The sequence below is a fragment of the Quercus robur genome, chromosome 10, assembly GCF_932294415.1.
Source record: "Quercus robur chromosome 10, dhQueRobu3.1, whole genome shotgun sequence".
Lineage (NCBI taxonomy): Eukaryota > Viridiplantae > Streptophyta > Magnoliopsida > Fagales > Fagaceae > Quercus > Quercus robur.
The window spans coordinates 52,757,923-52,769,046 of NC_065543.1; the positions used below are offsets into that span (position 1 = coordinate 52,757,923).

Below are 11,124 nucleotides of genomic sequence, written 5' to 3' on the forward strand. Positions count from 1 at the left end.
ACATGCACTACAAAGTTTCAACTAGTAAAGTGCAATAAGTAAGCTCATCAAAGCTAAACAAGGTACAAAAGACATGTTATGTGAAAATAAATTGACTAACCTTGTTCTCAAAAACCAAGAAGAATGGTACAAAACACACTTTGCTTCCTTTTTCTCTTTTTCCTTTTTTTTTTTTTTTTTTTTTTTTTTTTTTTTTTAATTTATATAAAAAAAAACACCTAGAATGAAATGCATGAATGTTATACAATGCAAATCCTAAAAAAAAAAAAAAACCAAAGAACAATGGTCACAGAGGGTAGAACAATGAAGCACAAGGACCATGTCAGAAAGACTCAGTTAGTTCGAGTCTTTTGCATCCAAAACCTTTTAGATGCACCATGAGCATTGGAGTTCTTATTCACATGGGAATGATTACCAACTCCAGGATTGAAATAAAGATTTAAAACATTTACCAATTCACCAATAAGTACCATAGGATCTTGTGCTTGAGGCACAGGTACTTTTGGTTTGTTTGCTCTCTTTGCAGCTTGCAGCTTGTAATAGTTTGGATGTATGTGTCCAGACTTTCCACAAAAGTGACAAACCCATGCAGGCTTATCATGTGTCTTGTCCTTAGATAGGGTAGGCTTCTTAGGCTTGGACTCTTTCAGATCAACCCTAATCTTCCTAGATGATGAAATTTCTATGGGTTTGACAACCTCACTCACAGGGGTTTTGACAGTTTCACTCACAATCTTACTTACAGAAGGTTTAGAAGAAGAAGAAGGGACAAAGTTTCTGGAATGGGGAGCAGACACAAAGATACTTTCAACATAACCTAAACCAGATTTGTCAGAAGGAGACTTTTGAACACTCAACATTTGATCAAATTTAGAACTAGCAGATCTAGCAACAGATAAATCAAGTTCCAAATATTTAACTTTATCAAGAAAAAGCATATTCTCAGTTTTCACATTGTTCAAAAGTTCCTTAGCATCAAACAATTTTACAAGCAAATTCTTCTTATCAAGCTCAAGAGATTCAATTTTCTTCAGGCCAAGTTCAACATTCATAGCATCCTTTGCAGCAACTTTGCAAAATTTATTATAGGCTTCTTGAAGATCTGCATCTTCAGAGAGTTCCCCATCAGAAGGGTTCTCTTTAACAGATATGCTCTCATTGACTACATCAATAACAATGAAAGTAATGAAGTTTCCATCCTCATTACAATCAGACTCATTATTAGAAACTTCACCATCACTAAGGGTTACAGCCATAGCCTTACCCTTAGACTTCAAATAGGTAGGACATTCAGATTTCATGTGACCATACCCTTGACGTCCAAAACACTGAGAACCCAAAGAATTATCAGAAGATTGACCTACTTTTTCTCTAGGTTTATCATTATTGTTAACCTTAGTGGGATCATACTTCCTAAAGTTTCTAGGTTCAGCAGTGTTCGTGCCTCTTGCCTTTCTGTTATTATTTCTGAGAAAGTTTTTAAAATTCTTGGGAAGGTAAGCAGTCTCTGTAGCAGAGAGCTCATCATCAAATCCACCACCTTCAACATCATCAACTGACTTAAGAGCCATTGATTTAGATTTGGTAGTTTTGGGTAGATCCAACTCATAAGATTGGAGAGATCCTACAAGTTCATCAACAGGGATGGAGTCCACATCCTTGCTTTCAGTAATGGCAGTCACCTTGGGTCTAAAGTCTTCAGTTAAAGATCTAAGAATCTTCCTAACAATTTTAGGTTGATTATAGATTTCACCCAAGTTAAAAGCAGAATTAACAATATCATTCAATTTAGTATAGAATTCATCAAAAGATTCATCATCAGACATCCTAATGCTTTCAAATTTAGAAATCAATTGTTGCAATTTATTGATTTTTACAGCCTTTGTGCCTTCATGCACAGTTTGGAGGATATTCCAAGTAGTATGAGCAACCTCAACATTAGAGATTCTCTTAAATTCCTCTATAGAAACAGCGTTAAAGATAGTATTCATAGTCTTGCTATTGAACGCAGCTGCTTCTTTTTGAGAAGTTTCCCACTCACTAACAGGAGTAGTAGGCTTCTCCCATCCGTATTCAACGGAGTTCCAAACTTTTTTATCAATCGATTTTAGGAATGCTTTCATCCTTACTTTCCAATAAGCATAATTATTCTCATCAAAGTGAGGAGGAATAACTAGAGAGTGTCCGTGTTCCATGACAACATGGGTCAATGATCAGCTCAGTGATCAAAAGATCAACAACAAGAAAGCAACTCGCTTTGATACCACTTGATAGTTTTTAGACCCCTTAAAATACAATTGATTTAACCTAGGTAATTAGCTAAGTTGTTACTTAGTCCAATTTAACAAATCTATGTTATCATAATTACAAAGATCATATCATGCAAAACAGTGGAAAGATAAATAATACAAGATATGATCACCCAGGAAATCAAACTGGTAAAAACCTAGGGAGGATTTAACCTAACTATCCTCAAGGTAAACTTAAATCCACTATCTTGAAAGAATCGAAGTTCATACAATAAGACTTACAAGCCCCCACGCTCGACTTCTTATTGCTACCAACCAGTAGAACTTACTGATACGACTACGTGCAAACTCCGAATCCACGGACTCCTTATTTCTTGGATTCACTATCAGATACAAGCACACCTGCTTGTGTTTTCTTTAAATTTCAATAGCAGCAACCGAGTTGATCATCAAAGTGTAGAAAAATATCTTCTCCTTGAAAACCCTAAGTTTGTATAAAGGAAAGCTTCTCTAAATCTCACAAGAGATTTGCACAAATAGCAATATGAGCAACACTAAAACGTGGTTAGGATTTGCCTTTTATACTTAGAACAAATTAGAAAACCCTAAAGCGTTTTAAATAACTAGTGCTGAGTTGGAAATCTACAGAAAAAAACATTCTGCCCGAGATTCGATCGATCGAGCCTAAACTTCGATCGATTAAGCCAGGCCGAAATGCATAATTCTTTCTGCATTAGCTCGATTCCAATTTTACATAAAATACACAACTTTGAGCAAGACTAAAACACTTCCAAACACATTGTTTTGATCATGGTTTGCCAACAATACACATTAGAGTTCTAAATACATAAATACCTAAGTCTTTTAGAACCTAACACATAGCATATATTGGAATACATAGAATGACAATATTTTTTTGCATATATTTCATGAGATAGTGGGTGCATTCGTATAAGTTGTTGAAAATTTGTGTTTTATGTTTGAAATGAGTGATTGTAAAAAAGTTACGAAGAGTTTTTGATTGCAAAACAGAATTTTGAGTTTAAAAATGCTCTTTTATTCTTTCAAAATGTCTAACCAAATGGACTAGTGACCACAATGTTAAGTGTGGAAAAGTAGACAGAAAGGGGAAGGAATCATGGATGGAGTAGAAACTAGCACGAATAGATATTAATATATTTCACAAAACATTTGCATCAATGCAAAGCAATGATGCTTATTAACAAGCATCATACATAAGTTTCCTCCAAAAAGGAATTTTAAGATTAAAAGTTCTAACATAATTAATACATAAGTTTCCTTCGAAGGGATTTAGGATAAAGCTCAAGACGCCAAGGTGGATGGTCCACAACTGTCATGGACACAAGAAATGACATCTTTGTACTCTCTATTAATGGTGAAGGAATCATATACCTCTCCATCTCTGCTTTTCTTGTACTCAAAGAGGAGAGAAGAGCGATTGAATGCTGTCATTTTGACAAATCCCCAGTCAGCATCTCTGTATAAACTCCAATTGGGTATTGTGTCAAAGAATGATCCTAGGTGGTGCCCTCCACCTCCAACAACAACATGGATGGTTCCATTCATGGTACCCGAATAATGGGATTCTTCTGAATTAACACATACATTCTACATCACCAGCATTAATAAAACATTATTAGAGAAAATTGCATGCAAGTGATCTTAAAATTTAATCGTTAGTGCACTATCTTGAAACTCAAAAGAGAAAGATATTATAGTACAGCGGGACATATATGCGCATTGCTCAATGTGTAATCCTTCTTGTAACGTACGAAAATTTTTCATGACCATAGAAGCTTATATTAAGTAGTGAAATTGACTGTTTGAAACTATGTAAAAAGTCCTAAAATGGTTTCCAAAATGTCCAAATATTATCCAAAAACCTTGACTACGATTTTAAATGTCTACGTTGTTCTGAGGTGCTCAAACTAAACCAAGACTCATTAAAGTTAACCTTTAAAAATCTACTAATATATATGCAGTGACTAAGCATTTCCAGGATGCATTAACTACATGCATTAAACAATATGCATACGGTAGCATTCAATGATGGTGTGCCATGAGCTTCATAGACACTATCTCATGGTGAAATAAATTAATTTTACTAAGTAATGTATACATGAGAGTGAGTTACATATGAATGCATATTCATAGGCACCTAAGGCACGTAAGTTTGTTTACATTGAGAGTCTAAGGAACCTCCATATTAGGTTGCTCTATCCATACCTGGTAAATGGGGCATGTCCTTTCATAGGCATGGACGTGGCCATAGAAAGCGATATCAACCCTGTACTTCTGCCAAAGCCTCTGCAAGTCATCTCTTCCCATGGGCTCTTCAAATGAGCCTTCTTCGCCAAACCAATCATTAGAGGAATACCCAAGGGGACGATGAGCAACAAAGATTAACCAAGGTTGCTTTCGTCTATCAACTGATGCAAGGCATTGCTCAAGGAACCTATATTGTTCTGAACCCTTTCTCCAGTCATGCTCACTATCAGCTACACAAAAGTGGAACATGCCATAATCCGTTGAATACCTGCATGTTAATGGAAATTGTGGTCACAAAAACATAGAATGACAAACACACTCTACAACAAAGTAATCTGTGTTAGAGAAAGTGGACCAAACTAACTATTGAACAAGGTTTGACAAAATGTTCAACTCATCCTGTCCTTTAAATCTAACCAAACTCATAGCAATGGGTTGCAAATGTATATGATTCATTTCTTGATGTAGCTCACTCGAAGTAGGACTCAATAACACACTCCCATGCAATACTGTAAAAATCTCACTTTGATACAACATGTTAAAACTCGAGGAATTGCGCTATATAGTAACATGTGGGCTAAAGGACCAGTCTCAATTAGGTTCCTCATAATGGCTTTTGTAGCTTATATCAACTTAGTGAGCTCCCAAATTTGAGACTCAGCACATACCTAGGTAACACTGTCACAATGCCACAATACAAGCTGAGCTATTTCATGTGCACTTCAAATTAACTGGATCACCAATCTGACCAAAGCGTAGCAAGTGGTCGAATGTCATGCCCAAGTGCTTGGGTGAAGTTATTCTTTTATGCACTAGTAATAGCAAAAAATGATTTCTCCGTAATCAGCATACGAATAATGTTTATTTGTGTGTGACTCTGCTATCTGTATTGGTGAAGCTCATCTTACCAGAACTTAGCTCTGTTCTCTGCAGGAACGTAGTATAAGGTCTCTGCAATCACACCACATTCCCCACCTGAATCTGTACTTGTATAGAAAGAACCTGAATCTGGCCAATCACGTTCATGATTACCACTGCAAGATAATCAACTAAAAATTTATTAATGGACATTTTCATCAGGTAATACCTAAAATCTAAATCTTAATATAGATGAAAATAAGTAATGATCAGTTAAACAAACCTGGCAACCATATATGGAACAGCCGATGCAATGGGCTCCACCTGTGCTGTGAATTGGTCCCAATCTGCAACATATCCATCTGCATATGATATATCTCCTATGTGGAAAACTATATCATAATTTGGCAAGTCCTTGATGAGTTGGTCAGTAGTGTTAAGTGCACCCGGATCTTTACTACTGTATTCATTTGAGCCATCACGTTCTCCCTAAAATGAAATAGGAAGAAATATGAATCTTTTTCCCATCAATCATGTCACAACAAACTCAATTTGGCCAATAATACACACTCATACAAAAACTTTGCCTTAATTCCTAGGAAGACAGAGAAGTTGTATGGTCATATGAATTCAGCTATGACAAGAACCCAAATTATCGGGAAAAAAAAAAAAAATCATGTCTTCTTAGGAGAAATGACGATTTTTTTTTTTTTGTTAATTGTCTCAAGAGGAAAATCTAATGAAGAAAATAAACTGAAGATAGTAACAAGCCTTAGGTTCTATGGTTAAAATACTCTTTAACATTAACTCATATCTCATCACTTTTGCCTATATTTCAATGGAGAATCTAAGTTATTAGTTGATGTTTTAATCTATAAATCTCTATAAAAAAAGTACTAATAGGTTGGTTTGGAGCATTGGAATTTTTTTTCTTCCAAAAGGTGATTACTTACTTCATTCAATTATTATTTTCTATTGTTTATTCTTTTGTGTAGGTTTTACCTTCCCCATGTCACCAAATATTATAACACGTTGTAAGGAGTCTTGTCCAGGATATGGGGATGATTTGAAAGTATAGTTTTTGCCCCAAACATATGAACCATTAGATAAGATATGACCCATCCTGTAGGAGTACCTGAAATCCATCATATATAACAACCTTTAGCAAATATCATTAATACTTTCAAGAAGACTTTTATGTCATGGAAATGAGTTAACTACATACACAGTGTTTGGCCACAAATTTGTCAAGAAACTTGTATGTGTGAAACCAAGATCATGCCAGCCAACTGTTCGTGCAGGCGCACCTGCAAAGCAATAAGGAAATCTCATCACGAAACAGCATTATATACCATGAATTGAAAAGAAATTTGTGTCCACAGTGATAAAAGCTCATCCTCGATCTGTGTAACATACCTAGAAATTAAAATAAAGAACGATCCATTTGTAAAGAGGTAAAGAATGATCCATTTGTAAAGAGAAATAAACAAATTAGTGATCAAGACTTTCTAACCATATATGGTTATGAATAAGCAGGTTAAGGATAAATCCTAGGATTTGTTGTGTCTTCACTCTTCAACCATTAAAATTCACTTGACAAACTCAATTGTTTGCAATATAGGACAAGACACAGTATACGTACTTGATGACTGATGATTGCTTGTTGATAGTTTACTATTTCAAGGAAAAAAAAAAAAAAAAGTGAATAATCAGAGGCTTTTTTCACCACTAAAAGCTTTATCTAAAACTAAAAAGTTAAATGGATCAAGTATAGTGTGATCAAATAACAAATTGGAATTCATAAGTAAAATTGTGTAATGTGGTGCAATTGTGGGTATATGAAATATGTTTAACATACCACACATGCTGTTTTGTTCAACTGTCAATGTTCCAGCAGGGGACCGTGTACGTGTTTCTTCTCCCTTCAAACCCCACTCAACAAATGGAACAGCTTCATCTATGGAATAGCCACTTGTCCAAGTTACTGTCATCTGCATAACATCAAATAATTATATATGTATTGTATGTTCATCTGCTCATATATAACCTAAACTAGAGTTGATTAATCAAAGAACGACATTTTTGACAATCACTAGAGGGTTTGGGCCTTTATTTTACGACATTCTCCTTGCAAGCAAGCTTTATGTAGTAATTTAAAAGAGAAAAAAAAAATTAACATTTTTGAGGAATTGAGACATGAAAATATAATTTGTATTAGAAGTTTTTAAAGAGAACCATCAATATTAGTGTAAACTTACTTCATTCCATAACTTTCCATGAGCTAGGCGTGCATATAAAGGTGCTTTTGGATTGGAAAATGTTATGACATTTGAAACTGCGACCAACACAGGCTGCAACACAATCCACATATATATGATAGTATCATTGACATATCATCAGTGAAATTACTTAATGTGGACAGTATAAGATAGAGATGCAGATAGGCATATTCATGAAGAATAAGAAAAGTAGAAAGAGTCCTTGACACACATTTGACAAACCGCCTGAAAAAAATGCAAAGGAGAAATCTGCCCGTTGATTGATCAATTGGAACTTCAAAGTATTGTTGCCTGTTTGGTTATAGTTTGCATTGGAGAAATTTGCGTACTTGTACTGGAAGAAAGACATTCATGTCACAAAGGTTAGAGAAGCGAAAAAACAAGATGCTCTATGTGTTACTTAAATCTCACTTTCAATCTTTACACTATATGCACCTTTATCGGGCTTGTACATAAATATGGAGACTGGAATTCATCATTTTCCACTGAACAAGTTGATGAGCTGCCATTTCAAAATAAATTCCTTCAATTTCTAGACTAATTAATAGAAGATTCAAAATTAATATATTTATATATATATATATATATATATATATAATACTATATTCTCCATGAACTTGTCCTGGAACAATGTCTTAGTTACTATATATATCAAAGTTGTGTTCTATTCAAAATTGCCTGAGTCCAGAAAAAAAGGTGTAGGTAGATAATGATACAAAGATTAACATTACTTGAAATTTGCAGGAGAATAAACTGCAACCCAATCATCATCGGAAGGATCAGGGTTTACAAGATCCACAGTAACCCATGCTGTATCCTCACCCTGTACAATCATATATCAAACCAATATCAGAATAATTAGGATTTGATTTCAACCAGAACAAAATTCACAACCAACATCTAGCATACTTTTTTTTTAATCACTTTTGAACCTTAAAAAACATTGATAAAAATAGAAAATATTTTATTTTTATTTATTTTCAATAAGCAAGGGGATTTTTGTTCACAATATTACAAACACATTATATTTCACAATATTTTAGATTAAAATTTGTGATCAGTGTAACGTTACTTTTACGTTGAACCATTATTAACATCAATTTATTCATTTTTACATAAGGCATGTAGTTGTTAAAAAATTGTTAAATTTCTTTATGTATCAAGACTTATTATTTTTTTGTGTGATAAGGGCCATGATTCCATCCTTGCATCTACACATGTGAAGTAAATATTTTTTTTAAATGTAAAAATTTGTGTGAGAATTTTTACATTTTTTTATTTGTTAATTAATGTGAGCCGACACATTTGCAACACAATAAGGGGGAAAAACGACTTGTTAAAAGTGAGTAAAAATGAAGCATTGTTTATATAAGTAGGTGCATGTTTTTATACCAATAAGTCTGATGAAACGAAAAAATTTTATAATATTTCTTATGACTGTCTATGTGGTATATTACAATTGTTATAAAATAAAATAGTATTAGTGCTGATTGTGAAAAAAATAGTATAATAAATTAACTTTTGCGTCTCTAATTCTGCTATTTTATAAATGTTGTCTTTGATGTGGATGCTTGTCAAATTCACATAGGAGGGCCAAAGCCAAGGTCAAGGAGGAATTGAGAGAAGAGAAGAATAGAAACTCAGCTTTAAGTTGTAAACGAAACCATGGATTAAGGTTTAGGCAGCCCATGTGAAGGAATAAACAAACCTGATTGCTTAACCGACATGTTACTATATCATACTTTTTCTTTTTATTAATAAGTTACACATGCGTAATTTTAAAGTTGACTAGTGTACACTTTGGCTGTTAAATTTTTGTGTTGCTTTTATTTTGTTCATTCACATTGCAAAATTTTTATTTTTATTATTCACAACTGATTTCATTTTCACACTGGTCCTTTTATTATATTTGATAGTAATATTCCCTACAAAAAAAATGAACTCCCTATATTTCAAAGTATTTTAGAGCTAGTATTTCATGAATTAATTAAATATCGCAATGATCAAATTACTGACAAAAATAGATGAGTATGATCAATATAAAAACAAAATCAAACACAAATTATCAAAATGAAAAACTTTAAACCTAAAGGGTTAAAATAAAAATAGCCTTAAACTTTAAAGGCTAAAAGTGTATTTTATAGTCTATAGTCTTTATAGTTTAAATTTGGGTAAAATACAATCTATTCTCCTGAAGGTCAGACTAATATGTCAATCAAGATCAAGACATTTCAAAACTGATCAATGTGTTTTCTAATCATCATGACAAATAGTAGACAAATGAGTAATGGTTTAGAAATCAAATTAAAATTTTTTGAAATATCTTGAACACAGCTAATTTTAGCATAAATCTCAAAATAGTGAAATATTTTATCCTTTAAACTTTAAATTAAGGTCTCAATCATTATTTTATTTTATTTTTTAAGGAAAATGCCATTTTAGTCAACCTATTCATCGACAATGTGAGTTATTGTCACACTTCTTTCCTGACAATCAATGGATTCATTTCTTTCTAGGATGATAAGTACTCCTAAAAGATTTGTGTTTCTATCAAATGACGTGTAGGATTCATTTATTTTGACACCTCCCCACTGTATTAATATTTAGCTTAGCTTGAAAGAAAGAAAAAAAAAATTTATCTAAAGTTTAAAATGATTATATTTAATTCTTGACAAATGCCATTTTACCACCGGGTGAGTTAAGCCAAATAGTACCAAACGGAGCCTCAGTTCAAACCCCGAGAGAGGGTGGGGGTATTTTCATAATAATATATTTATACAGATGCTTGATTTAGTGTTGGGTATACCTTGGAGCCGACAATGAGTGGTGTCGCTGTAATGATGACCGAGTCACGGAATCCAAGAGTGGTTTTATAAACGTTGAACTTGGATAGTGGATGCTTGTCATATTCATGAACACGGTGAGCCGAAACCAAGCTCAAGCAAAAAAGCACAATCGTAAAGAGCTTCAGGCAATGAGACCCGTCTTCCATTTTTTTTTTTGAACTTTTTTTTTCTTATAGTTATGTTGTGAAAGTGGTAGAAGTAGTAAATAAAGTAAAGGAATATTAGAGACTAAGAGAAGGAGAAGCTAGCAAAGAAACTACTCGATCAGCTGAAGTGTTGATCGAGACCCATGCATTTATGGCTGTGGATGTGAGAAGAAATGAACGATATCGAAGGGTTTATAAAGAGATGGAGCGACTTGTCGGTGTGTGATTATAATTTCGTCTGTGGCCTTCTACATGCGTTCTCTTTGTCAGATTCCACTAAAGCTTTTTGTCGTACTGCAGTAAAACCTATTATTTTTTTACCCCCATCAATTTTACACTTTACCGGTGCATTTAGTATGGATTATTTTTGTCAGGTTATTTTACTATTAGATTTATTCTTGTTATTATTTATGAATTTTATTGTATTTTTTAGTATTATTTATAGGTCTCATTGTAT

The 11,124-nt window shown here is 33.5% G+C and overlaps 1 protein-coding gene across 1 annotated transcript; it reads right to left on the minus strand.

Annotated features, from left to right (window-relative positions):
- Positions 1–3,404: 3,404 nt before the first annotated feature.
- On the minus strand, positions 3,405–10,838 carry LOC126701957 (probable inactive purple acid phosphatase 27). The gene is made up of 12 exons (XM_050400439.1): positions 10,482–10,838; positions 8,407–8,498; positions 8,111–8,177; positions 7,887–8,009; positions 7,655–7,747; positions 7,255–7,387; positions 6,622–6,703; positions 6,399–6,531; positions 5,680–5,885; positions 5,447–5,572; positions 4,497–4,806; positions 3,405–3,878 (listed from the first exon to the last, which is right to left on the minus strand). The coding sequence occupies exons 1-12, from the start codon at positions 10,665–10,667 to the stop codon at positions 3,573–3,575; spliced, it is 1,857 nt and encodes a 618-aa protein (XP_050256396.1). The 5' UTR covers positions 10,668–10,838; the 3' UTR covers positions 3,405–3,572.
- Positions 10,839–11,124: the final 286 nt, after the last annotated feature.